Below are 16,008 nucleotides of genomic sequence, written 5' to 3' on the forward strand. Positions count from 1 at the left end.
CCCAATTAGCCTGTTCACCTGTGGAATGTTCAAAACATGTGTTTGATGAGTATTCCTCAACTTTCTCAATCTTTTTTGCCACCTTTCCCAGCTTTTTTGGATCGTGTTGCAGCCATAAAATTAGTTAATGATTGTTTGCTAAAACAAAGTTTATCAGTTTGTAGTGTATTCAATTAAATATAGGTTGAACATGATTTGCAAATCATTGTATTCTGTTTTTATTTGTTTAACACAACGTCCCAACTTCATTGGAGTTGGGGTTCTATAAAGCAAAGCAAATTTATTTAAATAGCACATTTCATACACAAGGTAACTCAATGTGCTTCACATGATCAAAAGCATTTAAAAACAAAGGGAAAAAAGTAGAAATGCTCTACTGTCGCAGTGTAGCGACTTTAGAATTGGAGTAATATGCTCTAAGCTATTTGTTCTGGTCATAACCCGAGCAGCAGCATTCTGAATGAGCTGCAGTTGTTTAATGCTCTTTTGGGGGGAGTCCAGTCAGAGGACTATTAGAATAGTCAAGTCTGCTTGAGATAAAAGCATGGATGAGCTTCTCCTGGTCTTCTTGGTACATGCAAGCCTTCACTCTGCAAATGGTAGGAGGCAGTTTTAGTAATTGATTGGATATGACTGTTGAAAGTCAGGTCGGAATCTATCAGTACACATTGTTTTAAGCTTACGCATTACACAATTTCTGCCCCAGAGAGTTGTTCAAAGTAATGATTAGCAATCCAGTTGCATGCCATTTATGCTCATCTTGAGTGTGTATAACTTCACCACAACTTTACATTATCTCCTGCTTCATTTCATGCATTTCATTTTTGAAATGTAGTCCAACGACCAACAAATCACCACAAATATTTTTGTCTTCTTAGAGTATTCCAACTATTACGACTCTGCCTTGGTACACCACTCTGATTCCTCTGGTTGTGGTTCTGGGAGTAACTGCCATCAAAGACCTGGTGGACGATATTGTAAGAAAAGCAACTTTCATCCTGTTCCTACTGAAACAATATAGAATTTAACATTTACATAATGTATCTGTGATTAGATAGCAACTACTTGACATTCAGTATTTTCAGATGATGTCTGAAAACCGTGACACCCTTAGAAACGTTCTGTTGAGGGGGATAAATGGTGCTCATTTTTAAGATTTATATTTTCTAAATCTTGGAAGATTTGGTTATTCCATTTTATTCTCTGTTTAACTCACGGTCCCTTCTGCTTGCATTTGCCTTCCAGGCTCGACACAAGATGGACAAGGAGATTAATAACAGGAAATGTGAGGTCTTGCTCGATGGCAGGTCAGAAATTGTTCAAGTTAACTTGCCATTAACTATTTTACTTTTTGATGTTTGGTGAATATTTAATAGAGAAACTAATCTTAAAATAAAAAGCCTGCTGTAATCTGTTCCGTTTGGTTCAGTTGTTAAGAATACCAGGGTCATTTTTCTCAAAAAGATGTAATTCATGCATGTTGAGTTTCATCCATTTGAGATCTAAATATGTTTTTGTTTTTTTCGATTGACCTATTGCAACAACATTCTGTTTTTATATTCATTGGCTCAGATTTCAGGATTCAAAGTGGAGACACATCGAGGTTGGAGATGTAGTTCGTCTGAAGAAAAATGATTTTATTCCGGTACGTGCAAATTGCAAATAGGTGTGAATGTGAGTGTTGAATGATTGTCTATAATTTGGCAACCGGTGCAGGGTGTACCCAAAGTCGGCTGGGATAGGCTCCTGGTAATCTGGGAACCGAATGAGGACAAGCGCTATAGAAAATAGATATGGATGGATGTCATTATTTTATTCATACTGTAATAATTTGTCATGGTATTGTTTTTAGTTTCGCATTGATGCAAATGGTAATTGATTATGATTGCCAGAAGTAGTCAGTGTGCTGTTACATATAACTGTATTCCCACATGCTCAACAATTAGTTTGGAGATTTTGTAAGCAAGGACGTGCTATGCAATTTGAAATGTTTACAGAAAGCGTTGTCATTGGTATTGGGGTTATTTTTGAGCTTTTGTTGACCTATAGGTAAGGTCTACAGTATATTGATTTCATAATGCTATAATTAGATTATAGACGATTTCAAAAAGGTCAAGTGTAGATACACTGAGAGATCCTCTGCAAAAGACCATTGAGAATAGTGTTTCTGTGATCTGATTGAATTTAACGGTGGTAGGAAGATTTAGATTTAGATTTAGGTTAAGCATTTTGCTACATTAGAAGAGGTACTGTGTAAAGATGAGACGCCGTGTAGGGTCCTGTATTCCATTTAACAACCATTTTACCCCGTTTGTTAAATTTAAGCATTATAATGGACTGACTAGAAACGGTTTTGTACAGGCATGTTGGATGACTTGACCAGTGTCTCATTGTATTGTTTTTTTATTTTTGTTTGTTTTCAGGCGGACATTTTGCTGTTATCCAGCACAAACCCAAACAGCCTGTGCTATGTGGAAACAGCAGAGCTTGATGGGTGAGGCCCCTGTTTTTAATTTAAAAAAAAATTGTATCTCCTATTAAAAACATCTGCAAGATGCATATGCAAAAATACATACTGTAGTGAAGGCACTTAAGGCTATATTCTCCCATTCGTGTGCAAGTTTTTTTTTTTTTAAACACATACTCTCCTGTCCAGACTTCTGGCCCATCCACTTGTGCATAAACGTGAAACGTGTGCGCAAATAGCCCATTGAAGTCTGAGGCTGGCTGTAAAATCATGGAGCATTGAGTTTTCCTGAGACTTAAATGCCATAGAAATCCATTTGGAACACTTTATATCTGAAATTAACTTCAATAGCGAATATATGTCATCGCCAGTAAGACTTGCATGCTGTTCTTCAAACACATAACACTTTGAAGGAGCCTTTTGTGTGTTTCTGAAATAAATTAAACTACTTTAATCAGAAAACTGTGCTTATAACTGCCGGTCCATATCAGTTTGTGCCACAGACCGCGGGTGAGTTACTTGCAGTATTTCCCAACCAACATAAATCTAATTCGCCATTTTGCCATTACGACGACTGAAGTTGAGTCATGCATCTTCCTAAAAAACTCCAAGCCACCAGCAGCATGTACGATTTTATAGGTTGACGTTCTGTAGTTGGTGTAATGTGGTAGACACATTAAGGCCGTTGGGCAGACAGTGAGCATAGGCGAGTGTTATGGGCCAGTTGTGCCCCGCACCGTCAGCAGACTCAGCCGTCGCGTCAGGCTGTTGACGGGCAGTTAACTGAATCAAAATATGCGATGTGATGTTTCACCTGTACGAGACAATAGACTTAACAACAGCCTCTAAAGTGTGGAAAAGGTGCTGAAGTCTACAGGAGACTGCGCGCATAGCCAGAATTGCCAGAGAACGGCCACATTTTAAGGTTGCTCCACTGAGAGTGCGTACATGGCTTGTGGGTGAGTAAATGACAGATTTGAGTTGACGGGTGAGCACGCGCAGCCAGAAAAGGGCACAGTTGTGCGCCTTTCCTGACTTTTATTCAACAATTGTAGTCAAATCAGAAATGCTCAAATATCTCCAATGGATACCAAGTAGACGAAAAGAACTGTTGCAAGCCATTCTTTTCTTTTCCGTTCCATTTTGCTCATCACTGAATTCTCGTTAGTAACCATCAGTCTTTCTTGGAAGTTTGGCAATACATTTTTGTTTATTGTTTTTTTCTGTTCAGAGAGACCAACCTAAAGTTTAAGATGGGACTGCGAGTAACTGATGAAAGACTACAGGAAGAACGTCAATTGGCTCAATTTGATGGTAACTCGTGCACAATTCTTTGCAGTTGCATGGTATACATTTATACTGTGAGGTTTTATACGCAACCTTAATCTTTGTCAATATTAAATTTCATCAGGTTCCTAAACTTATATTTAATGTAAATCAGTTTAGAAATAAAAATGAGTATGTTTAAGCTAAGAATGAATATCTATTTATTTTATTTTTGGTGTTTGTGCATTTTATGTAACAGAGCTGTACAATAACTAAATGGTTTGTAGGATTATTATTTTAGCCATAGTCCGAAAGTCAGCATTTACGTTTTAATTTAAAAATAGCTGTTTCCTAAACGCAATAGAAATACAGTACTATTTATTTTGCCCACTTCTCTTTAATAGCTCTGATTGAGTGTGAAGAGCCCAACAACCGTCTGGATAAGTTCACAGGGGTGATGCACTGGAAGATGGACCAATATCCCCTGGACCTGGACAACATGCTGCTCCGAGGTTGCAAGATCAGAAATACTGAAGAATGTCATGGACTCGTCATCTTTGCAGGTCTGGATGCTGGTCCACACGATACATCTTCTAGCAGTGGAATTTCAATTTGACAAGAATATTTCTGGACCTGTATGAAGGGCATTAGATTGGTGTTACGCTGAAGAGTGAACAAGGTTCACCATTTTCCTATCTTTTTTTTCTTCCTGAAGGTGCTGACACAAAAATCATGAGAAATGGTGGAAAGACAAGGTTCAAAAGGACCAAGATTGATGAGCTAATGAACTATATGGTGTACACTGTGAGTTAAAGTTTAATACACTTATGATTGAGTTTATGATTTCATACATTGAGACATAGTGTGCTGTCTCAATGTGTGGGATGGGCATTTTTATTGATGATGAAATGACCATGTGGGATTTATTGTTGATTAATATTCTTGATGGCATTAAGGCGTAATACTGTGGATTCCCCTACTTTGCCGCAACCTGTAGAGGCACTGTGGATTCAGTCTCAACTCCTTTCTGGTGTAATGAAAAAGAACATTAACAATGCCAAGTTAAACTCCCCCAAGCACCATTATTCACTACTATACTGTACAAAAAGGCATCAAAAGAGAAGTTCCAAATCTTTAGAAAGATGTTCTTTCAGCCCTTAAAAATGAGGCATAATAGTCCATTTATTTTCACCATATTCGAATAATGTAAAGCCATCTAATTACATCTTAAGATGTGCTGCTTATAAAGAGATACAAGTACTTTGAGACAAACCCTGTGAAAACAAGACAAGGTCACGAGTTCAAGCAAGAGAATGTATTGCTTTGGCTTTTCAAACCAAGCAGCCAAACTCACTAATTATTTGAACACTTCCCTGAACCATAAGGGACATGCAATTGCATGATCTTCTGTGTATTTTTATTGAGCCCAAGTTAAAAATGTGTTTTTGTCTCTCAACTTTGTAGATCTTTGTCCTCCTGATCCTGGTGGCAGCAGGACTTGCCATTGGTCACAGCTTCTGGTATGAGGAAATCGGGTCCAACGCCTGGTATATCTATGACGCTAGAGATGATAGTACCTCCTACAGAGGATTCCTCAGCTTCTGGGGCTATATCATTGTTCTGAACACCATGGTGCCTATTTCACTCTATGTGAGGTTAGTAAAAAAAGAATGTTAGCATTAATTCTTTGTTTGAAAGCAAACTGTTTCATTGTGCTAACAAGACCACTAAAAGAGTGCATGATTATGGTGAAACGATATAACCTTTTCTCAATAAACAAAAACAAAAATGAAATTGAGTATAGTTTAGTGGAGGGGTGGGCCATGGACCAAGGATGAAACCATTACAATATATTTTGCATACGCTCTCAAATCCCTGTGAGCTAGAACGAGAGCAGACCTCATTAAAAGTCAAGTGGACTTTTGGTAATACCAGAACCAAAGAAGCACAAAAGGTTATAGACTCATGAACCCAAGCTTGTCGAAACTCACAGGTACTGTAGCCATTTACCTCAAGAACACAGTATATGCTATTGTGTCATTTATGTTTCTGATCACATCAGTGGAGTGCTTGCCCCTACAGTATATTTCGGTTAATTGATAATTGTTTTGGCCAGTGAATTTTACAGTATGTTACATATTGGGAGGAATGAGAGCCACAGTCGCCGTTTAATTAACGCCAGGAGAACAGTAAAACACAGTGAGCAGACGTGCAGATGCTGCTGTCGGCCACATCTTTCACACACAGACTCAAGCAGACTATCTGACGTCAAGCAATTCAGCCATGCTTCTCTCTCCCTGCCAGTACTCTATGTACAATAGACAATAACCATCATCACATGGCTGCCACGTAGGCACGGGACGTGCGTCGTTGGGAATTGGATCTAGTAATATTGTATATCTGTGACCCGGAAATACATCAGTCCCATTCTCTGCATGCATTGGGCCATAGCACCAGTAAACACTAGCGGCCAATTCTGGCCCTAACAGACTGTGTCAAATGACATTTTAAGTGATAAATTGAAACTATTTTTGGACACATTGTTTAGTCCCCAAGGTCCGTTTTATTCGATATGCGTTATATTGGGGTCCATTTGATCAAGGTTCCGCTGTGTGTGTAAATATATATATATATATATATATATATATATTTTTTTTTTTAGATTGTCTCAGTAACGCGGATTTCTATCTACTGCGCGTGTGTGGAATGTGTTCCCCATGGGGGTTCCCTATATTTCAAAGTGACAAGCTCTACAATAAATAATTGTTGATGTAAAAGTTAACACACCAATGTGTAAAACCACTCTTTTGTTGATCTATGTTCAGTGTGGAGGTGATTCGTCTAGGCCAGAGTAAGTTCATCAACTGGGACCTGCAGATGTACTATGCAGAGAAAGACACACCAGCAAAGGTACACTTGTAGTGCATGATTAGCCGACAATTGAAACTTGTTGGGAAATTATTTTATTCCAGTAGGTGTAACCTGAAAGTTTGTTATGTCTGAAACTATGCATGTTTACCAAAGGTGTGGAATGGCCCTTTACTCTTAGGATTAGTTTCTCTCTCCTGAGCCTCAATAGTGACGATCCCTTCTGAACCAATTCTTGACAGGCTCGAACCACCACCCTGAATGAGCAGCTTGGACAGATTGAATACATCTTCTCAGACAAGACAGGAACGCTGACACAAAACATCATGCAGTTCAAAAAGTGCACCATCGCCGAACGCAGCTATGGTAACTGTAATATTTCAAGCACATTACATACACTTTTGTCATAAAATTATATTACATTGACATTTTACCTTAATCTCAACAGGTAACCCAACTACTGCTGAGGGAGTGATTCTGGACCGCGGAAAGGTAACATAATACTAAAACTTGTTAGCTTTAGCCATTAAATTCCACTGTCCAGAAATACATCAAACTATCGTTGTCAACTTTACTTTCCTAAAAGCCAGTGGACTGGAGCTGGAATCAGTATGCTGACAAAAAATTCCAATTCATGGATAATTCCCTTGTTGCCTGTTTGCGATCCAAGAAGGATAAAGATGCGCTTGAATTCTTCAGACTCCTCTCCCTTTGTCACACTGTCATGGTGGAGAACAAGGATGGTAATGATGACTTATTAAAGATGACTCTTAGTTTAAGGAAAATGGTAGCAGCACTTATGTTTTGTATTAATTCAAATTATAAAAATGTAATTATCAGGCATGTATTCTATCTGAAATTATTTTCCCTTATTTCTTTTAGGCGAGTTGGTGTACCAAGCAGCGTCTCCAGATGAGGGTGCACTAGTGACAGCTGCTCGGAACTTTGGCTTTGTCTTTCTTTCCCGAACTCAGGACACCATCACCATCAGAGAGATGGAACAGGAGAAAACCTACCAGATGTTGGCGCTGCTCGACTTCAACTCTGATCGCAAACGCATGTCCATCATCTGTACGAGTACTCACGCAAACACATAATTTTGATCACTACTGTTGTAGTTACTATGATAGTACTGTGGTACTAAGCAGAGCAATTTGAATCTGATTAAATGTTTATCTCTTACCCTTTCAGTGAAGTTTCCAGATGGTCGTATTCGTCTATACTGCAAAGGAGCTGACACAGTCATCTACCAGCGACTTTCGCCCAATTCTAAGCACAAGGAGTCTACTCAGTCTGCGCTGGATGTGAGCTCATTTTGCTTAACTCTCATTCCAACAAGTAACATGTATTTTCCGTCTAATATTGGGTATTTGAAATGCTGAGAAGTGTTGTGAATACTGTGCTATTTCCCCTGCAGAAATTTGCCAGAGAGACCTTGCGGACACTGTGCTTGTGCTACAAAGACATCAGCAGTGGCGAGTATGAAGCCTGGTCCAAGAAACACATGGATGCTCAGGTGACACTGGTCAACAGAGAGGCTGCCCTGGATCAAGTTTATGAGCTGATTGAGAAAAACCTTTTGGTGAGTGGAAAATGTTGAAGCTTTTGTTTGAATAGTGAATCCATTGTCTAAATTTATTGGCTCTTTATCAGTACAACTGTAATTGTATTGCCACCCATGTAAATTCTCTCATCTATGGAAATGGTATCATAAAAGTTAAACCTGATTCTATTCCCTTTTGAGAAACTCTACAGTAGTTCAATGCAAGTATATTTCTTTCCATTGACCCCCCCCCCCCCCCCCAAATCCTCAATGAAACGCTTTGCTTTTTCATAAAAATCGATTAAAGTAAAATGTTGTCGAAAACATAACTGTGTCTTTCTGTCCAGCTGATTGGAGCGACAGCCATCGAAGACAAACTGCAGGATGGCGTACCAGAAACCATCGCCAAACTAGCCAAGGCCGATATCAAGATCTGGGTTTTGACTGGAGATAAGAAAGGTACAGTGGAACGTCTGGTTACAAGCGCCTCTATTTAAGAACAATTCGGGTTACGTAAAAAAAAATGTTCGTAGAAAAATTACTTCTGGTTATGTATTATTTTCGGTTTGCAAACGGTCTTAGAATGGATGACTCTGCATAACGCTTGGATGTAAGTTGAAAACCAAGTAGCCTGCCCCGCCGCGGTGTAAGGTGGAAATCTGTTCTAGGCGGAAATTCCGCCTCAACATCCTCGATCATCCAATCACAAATCTAAATGGTGTTTGTGACTGACATGGTAAAGGAAGTCCAGAAATTATTTTATTTTTATCAAAATATACTATTTACAGTATGTATGTTATTTATTGAATTGTAGCGTATCTTTAATTAAAACAATAAAGGGTTAATTTTGGCGTAATCACATCAAAATCGGTCTTTATGGAAGTTCCACCTATACGCACATTCAGCCAATCAGATGGGACCATCAGCCACTGCATTATCAATGAAGACTGAAGGAGGTGGACTATCGTCGTGCAGATTTGAATAGCACCAAAGATAAAAAGAGAAACTGGTAAAGATAATGTTAGGTAGCGCTTTTCATATATGAGCAGAAAGATTTGTCTGTCATGTCATGCAACTAAGGTAGGCACTGTATCTTTGTTGATTTCTTTTTAAAAACAATTTTTGATGAAAATGAGAAGGCGCTTGCTGGTGATAGCATGAGTGAGGTGAGGCACAAAAAAAAAAGGATCAAAATTATTGGAAAAAAAAAAGTGCAGCAAAGTGGCCAAATGACAATGTGACGTCCTGCTTTCTGCCTTTTTTTTTTTTTTTTTTTTTTTTTTTTCTCGGTACAGATTATTTATTAGAAATTCAATAGGACACGCGGCAATAAGAAGACTCATACAAGCAATGAAAGCTAATGCACAAATAAAACTCCTAAAAGATTTTTTTAAATGTAAATGTTTGTTTTCTTTATTGGCTGTACCTTCTTCCAGAAACTGCGGAAAACATCGGATTTTCATGCTCACTTTTGACTGACGACATGCACCTTCACTATGGAGAGGATGTCAAGTGAGTTGATTATAATGAAATCATCTCTCTGTGTTCCTCTACTACTCCCATCAAATAGTGGCAAAATGTGAAAACTTTATTTAACACAATGTGTAAACACATGCTGACTGCCTTACTTTGTACACCATAGTATCAACACTGTCACGCCAGTGTCTCAAACTCATTTTCGCTCTGGATTTATTTGTTGTGTGTCACCAGTGAGAAGCTAAACCTCCGTCAGGCTAAGAGGAGACACGAGCCTCCGACTGAGAGTCGAGGCAGAAGGAAACCTGGAGAGCCATTTTTCCCTGAACCGGGCAAAAATGGACTTGTTATCACTGGAGGATGGCTGGTAATTTTTTATTGTTTTTACCAATACATTTTCATATTTCATGACACGTTTGCCTTCATTTTCTCAGAACGAGATTCTGTATGAAAAGAAGAAGAAACGCCGCCGTTTGCGTCTTCGTCGTCTGGGAAAGCGACCGCCTCCCAGCAGCCCTCAGGATGGACAACCAATGAACGACTGGGAGAAGGAGATGAGACAGGTTGAAATGATAATAATAATTTAAAAAAAAGCTAGAATTCAAGGCACAGTTGAATTTCAATGGAATGGTTTGCATGATGACAAACAAGAAATACATTTTTCTTTCCAGATTGACTTTGTGGACATGGCCTGCGAGTGTGAATCAGTGATTTGCTGTCGTGTCACACCAAAGCAGAAAGCTAACGTGGTCAGTTTGGTGAAGAAGTACAAGAAGGCAGTGACGTTGTCCATAGGCGACGGGGCCAATGATGTCAACATGATCAAGAGTATGTATGCCAATAAACATTAGATGGACCCCCGCTGTTCACAAGGGATGGGGACCGAGCCCGATTGCGAATAGCGAATTTCTGAGAATTGATGCGCCCCTAAAAGTGATTATAATTGCCTATATTAATACTTTGAAACATAAATATACCACAAACTATAATCCTAAAGCACGTTAATGGCATTTCAAATGCATACAAACATCTTTGAATATTGCTTTACCCTTAAAAAAAAAAAAAAAAACAGTACAGTAAATAGCTTAGCCCAAAACATGCGCTTTTAGTCTTGTATTGCTGCCTGCGTTTTTGCGGTCTTCCCAACATTAACTTTTGTTCTTGTTTTTCCTTCAGCTATTATGTGTAAATAGAGTTTGGTGGTTGCAATCTGTCATATTCTGTATGAAGACATTAAATCAGAAGCAGTGGCGGTTCTAGACCAATTTTAGGGGGAGGGGGGGTTGGGGCGGGGCAGCCTGGTGCCAAGTGTTTTCTCAGAGGGGCTGCAATTTGCGCACCCTTAGGACTACAGTCATTAAAAGTCAGGCATCATCAGCGAAAAACATTCTGTAGCCATTAAAGTCAGCCCTTCAAAATAAAAGCATACCAGTATTGCACCACACAGTCAAAGATAACATGACAGAGACGTGCTTTATGGACATCAGAAATGCTCACCACGAGTTTTCTTCGGACCTCCTGAACTGTTGCTTTCTGCGATGCTGGGATCCCACCAATCCCAGTCAGTTACTATCGGCAACTGAGCTTATCCTTTGGTGAACTTCTTGGCGTCCCACGAGTAGCTCTTGCATGTCTGAGGATTATCCGGCATGCAGCTATAGCATTGAGCCCGAGTCGACGAAGGGGCCATAAGGTGACGTAACCAAGGCGACAAAGACACTGCAAAAGAGGCGGGCTATATGCTAAGCTAAAGGTGTTGGCTACAGACCACTAACAACATTCAGTTAAACAGTGAGTGTGCAGACGTTCAGATGACTGAGGACTACTGCTCACTTGAAGTGCTGATGGGGCAGTGTAGACCTTTTTATCTTCTAAGCGAGTTCAGTGTTGTGTTCATGCTGCCTGCTTACATCATAAACATACATGACATAAACACAAGACTGCAAGCCCAGACATTTATTTATTTTATTCTTTTTGCAACGGCACTTTACAGAAAATCCACCAAAAGGTGAATTTGTGAATTTGAATGGCTAATTTGTTGGGGTCCACTGTACACACATTTAACAACACACTTTCCCATGCATCCTCAACACATCTTTCCCCATTTGTCGTCCTTCCAGCTGCAGACATTGGTGTTGGCATCAGTGGTCAAGAGGGGATGCAGGCTGTGATGTCCAGTGACTTCGCCTTTGCTCAGTTCCGTTACTTGCAACGACTCCTGCTCGTGCATGGACGTTGGTCTTACATTAGAATGTGCAAGTTCCTTCGGTTCTTTTTCTTCAAGAACTTCGCCTTTACATTGGTCCATTTCTGGTACTCTTTCTTCAGCGGATACTCGGCACAGGTCAGCATCTTGTCTTCCTGAAGTTAACATGAAAGTAGGCCCTGACTTCTTTTTTTCATTGTAATTGTTCTCTGTCTTTAGGTGGCCTATGAGGACTGGTTCATCACGCTCTACAATCTTTTTTACAGCAGCTTACCAGTTCTTCTAGTTGGACTGCTCGACCAGGTAAAAACAGCCTTGTCATAGTGATTGTACATATAAATTATACAACAAATCCGCTCAGAACCATGATGAGCTGAGGTCTGAAGGATAAACTGTTTAGTTTTATATATGGTTTAACAGATACAAAATGCTTACCGTGTTAAGCCACCAAGCGGTATGTGACAGTACAGTTTGGAACAATAAAAACTTTTTCACTGTGGGGTGTGTCAGCTAAGTATATAACTAGGGTGACATCATGTTAGCATGACTCAGTGTAACGCACCAATGAATTCAATGTGTGCTATGTGTTCTTCCCATAGCATGGTGACGCACAAAGAGAACATGTTTTGTCAACAAATAAACTGCATTGTGTCTAACCTGTTGGTCAAAGGTGTTCACTTAAAATTTAAAGAGGTCCATTTCAGAAGAGAATGAGAGAGAAGGGAGAGTAGAAGACACATGTGGTGGACCAGGAAGTGGCAATGATAAGTAAGGGGGAAGTTAGAAAGGGACTAAAGAGGATGAAAATTGGAAAGGCAGTTGGTGCTGATGACATTCCTGTGGCGGTATGGAAGCATCTAGGAGGCGTGGCTATGAAGTTTTTGACCAGCTAGTTCAACAGAATTCTAGCGGGTGAGAAGATGCCTGAGGAATGGAGGAAAGGTTTGCTAGTGCCCATTTTTAAGAACAAGGGTGATGTGCAGAGCTGTGGGAACTAGAGAGGCATAAAGTTGATGAGCCACACAATGAAGTTATGGGAAAGAGTAGTGGGGGCTAGACTCAGGACAGAAGTGAGTATTTGCGAGCAACCGTATGGTATCATGCCTTGACAGAGTACCACAGATGCATTATGTGCCTTGAGGATGTTGATGGAAAAGTACATAGAATGTCAGAAGGAGCTACATTGTGTCTTTGTAGATCGAGAGAAAGCCTATGACAGAGAACCCAGAGAGGAACTGTGTTACTGCATGCAGAAGTCTGGAGTGGCAGAGAAGTATGTTAGAATAATACAGGACATGTACGGGGGCAGCAGAAGAGTGGTGAGGTGTGCTGTAGGTATGACGGAGGAGTTTAAGGTGGAGGTGGGACTGCATCAGGGCAGGCCTCTTCCATGCACAATATCGCCATCGGATTCATGACGTGGCGGAAATGAAGATGTTGAGGTTTGCTGTCGGAGTGACCAGGTTGGATAAAATTAGAAATGAGCTCATCAGAGGGACAGCCAAGGTTAAATGTTTTGGAGACAAAGTTAGAGAGAGCAGACTTTGATGGTTTGGACACGTCCAGAGGAGAGAGAGTCAGTATATTGGTAGAAGGATGATGAGGTTGGAGCTGCCAGGCAAGAGAGTTGGAGGAAGACCAAAGAGAAGGTTGATGGATGTCGTGAGGGAAGACATGAGGGCAGTTGGTGTTCGAGAGGAGGATGCAGGAGATGGGCTTACATGGAAAAGGATGACAAGCTGTGGCGACCCCTAAAGGGACACGCCGAAAGGAAAACAAGTCCAGAAAAATATTTTAAAGTTGAGTGACAGAGTGTCATAATGCACAGCAATTTAGTCACAAATATTTTTTTCAGAGCAAACAGTTGTACCAGTATGACTCTGTCGTTCTAGTCACTTAATTGTGATACAAAATAAAATGTATACCATTCTATAGTATTTATACAATATAGATTGCTGATTTTCACAGATAATTGGAGGAAATAAGAGAATACCAGTATTTATTGAATATTTTGTTTTTTAAAGTGCTTTTTAACAGAGCATCGTAAAGTGCTGCAAAATAAATGTGACTAAATATAAAAACCGATTATCTGAGCATTTCAAGTTGGTCCATTCTTTATTCATATAAACACTACAGATCTAACTCATCAGTTATTAATTAAAAAAAATACCCATTGTTTTTTTTTTGTTTTTTTTGCTGTGTCCCTATTTTGAAGTACATTTTCTTTTTGCACTGAATTTGCTTCTAGAACTGTCTCTTTCCTTACAGCTTGCTTGCGTTATTCACATTTACTGTGTGGTGTACATACTGTAGATTTCCAGCTGCCAATGACAGAAGAAGCTGCCAGAAATAGGCACAGGTTAAAATAAGACAACAGTAAGGTTATTTGTAAATAAATATAAATGTAAATAATGACATGATAGATCAGGGTCAGTATAAAGTGACATGTGGATAAGGGCCTCATTTTGCCTGTTGATTACCTCTGCTTTTAGATCTTTCACCACTGAGAAATTGTTTTTATATTCACAACTTTGCACAATTGAAACAAAAAAACAAAACAAAAAACCTCTAAACATACGATATGAAATTTCACTAAATTGTCTTGCTTGGTGGAAGTAACTTCAGACATAGTAAACTCTGAGGTTCTGATTCCACTAAGTTTCCCAACCTTTCTTGAGCCAAGGCACATATTTTACATTAGACAAATCTTACGGCACACCACCAAACAGAAATTCCACAAAAACTATATACAGCATACCATATTGAAATATTGTCTCAATTTACTCTAAAGATTACTTCATGTGCTATATGGGCCTGTTTAGTTCAACGCAAAGCTATTTTTCTGTTGTATGAATGCCGACAAGTGGATACACGCGTTAATTGTACATGCCGTGGAAGAACATTTAATTGTTCTGCATGTCACTACGACACTGGCATAGGCTGGTGAACAAAGATATATTTTGTAATTAATGACTAATAATCTTTGGAGCAATTAAGTGAATTTGAATAATTTCCTACGGGACACCAGACTATCTCTCACTGCACAATAATGGAATGACTGCACTAAGCAATAAAGTTCAGTTCCTCTGTTGTCAGGTTAGGATTTACTATTTCAAACTGTACTGGTTAATGGGGAAAAAAATCTCGATCTCCTTAAAATGACCCCCTTCCATTTGCATTTGCTGCAGGACGTTAATGACAGACTGAGCCTCAAGTTTCCCAAGCTATACCTGCCCGGTCAGCAGGGGACGTTGTTCAACTACAGGAACTTCTTCATCAGCTTGTTCCATGGCATCTTCGTCTCCCTTATTATCTTCTTCATTCCTTACGGCGCATTCCTGCAGACCATGGGGCAAGATGGAGAAGCCCCCTCAGATTACCAGTCTTTCGCCGTCGTCACTGCCTCATCACTGATTTTTACCGTCAATCTACAGGTTGGTCACTCATAGGATGGCTGGGTTGTCTGCAAAGACTGACTTTGACACTATAATTTATATGTACTGACTATTTTATTAGCTATTGGCATAATTTGATGAGAGTTTTACAGTAGCTGGCTAAAACGAGGTCTTCCTTTTAGTAGTTTAGAGCTACTTTTCTCAGAGAGGAATTGTATGTTTACCTTTTTGTCATTGAGTGTAACTGTAATAATCTAAAATGTTATCATTCTTGTCACCTTTAGATCTCGCTGGATACCTCCTACTGGACCTTTGTCAACTGTTTTGCTGTTTTAGGAAGCATAGCCATCTATTTTGGCATTATGTTTGACTTGCACAGTGCTGGAATTCACGTCATCTTTACCCCGTTTTTTACCTTCACGGGTCAGTGGGTCTCGTAGCACCTTCATTCTCTTTCATGTTGGTCCTCGGTTTAGTATATAAAATAATTTGCATGCCATAATCCTAAACAATACTAAGCAGCTCAAACCCTGTTGTCTTTTGTCACTAACCATGTTAATTATGTTACCGTTCATGTAGGGGCAGCCTCAAACGCTCTGCGTCAGCCTTACTTGTGGTTAACCATAATCCTCACAGTGGGCATCAGCCTGCTGCCGGTCATCTGCATCCAGTTCCTCCATAAAATCATCTGGCCTTCCGTAGGAGATAAGGTAAGCTCACTGAATGTCAAACTTGCTGGCCCTACCCAGTCTCGGGCCTCATTTATGAAAACTTAAAGTGAACTTAG

The 16,008-nt window shown here is 39.7% G+C and overlaps 1 protein-coding gene across 1 annotated transcript in view; it reads left to right on the forward strand.

The window, feature by feature from the left end:
- Positions 1–16,008, forward strand: part of atp8b1 (ATPase phospholipid transporting 8B1) — a 33,072-nt gene that overhangs the window by 14,546 nt on the left and 2,518 nt on the right. The window contains exons 6-30 of the mRNA XM_061799553.1: positions 879–977; positions 1,246–1,307; positions 1,573–1,645; positions 2,424–2,494; positions 3,699–3,781; positions 4,138–4,296; positions 4,449–4,537; positions 5,198–5,388; positions 6,559–6,643; positions 6,844–6,967; positions 7,050–7,093; positions 7,188–7,344; positions 7,484–7,672; positions 7,793–7,905; positions 8,019–8,183; positions 8,492–8,603; positions 9,581–9,656; positions 9,855–9,987; positions 10,055–10,183; positions 10,292–10,448; positions 11,741–11,964; positions 12,046–12,129; positions 15,015–15,260; positions 15,506–15,644; positions 15,801–15,931. Of these exons, the coding sequence (XP_061655537.1) occupies positions 879–977; positions 1,246–1,307; positions 1,573–1,645; positions 2,424–2,494; positions 3,699–3,781; positions 4,138–4,296; positions 4,449–4,537; positions 5,198–5,388; positions 6,559–6,643; positions 6,844–6,967; positions 7,050–7,093; positions 7,188–7,344; positions 7,484–7,672; positions 7,793–7,905; positions 8,019–8,183; positions 8,492–8,603; positions 9,581–9,656; positions 9,855–9,987; positions 10,055–10,183; positions 10,292–10,448; positions 11,741–11,964; positions 12,046–12,129; positions 15,015–15,260; positions 15,506–15,644; positions 15,801–15,931 (3,135 nt within the window). The remainder of the gene's footprint in view (positions 1–878; positions 978–1,245; positions 1,308–1,572; positions 1,646–2,423; positions 2,495–3,698; positions 3,782–4,137; positions 4,297–4,448; positions 4,538–5,197; positions 5,389–6,558; positions 6,644–6,843; positions 6,968–7,049; positions 7,094–7,187; positions 7,345–7,483; positions 7,673–7,792; positions 7,906–8,018; positions 8,184–8,491; positions 8,604–9,580; positions 9,657–9,854; positions 9,988–10,054; positions 10,184–10,291; positions 10,449–11,740; positions 11,965–12,045; positions 12,130–15,014; positions 15,261–15,505; positions 15,645–15,800; positions 15,932–16,008) is intronic.

This window comes from Phyllopteryx taeniolatus, chromosome 15 (assembly GCF_024500385.1).
Source record: "Phyllopteryx taeniolatus isolate TA_2022b chromosome 15, UOR_Ptae_1.2, whole genome shotgun sequence".
NCBI classification, from domain to species: domain Eukaryota; kingdom Metazoa; phylum Chordata; class Actinopteri; order Syngnathiformes; family Syngnathidae; genus Phyllopteryx; species Phyllopteryx taeniolatus.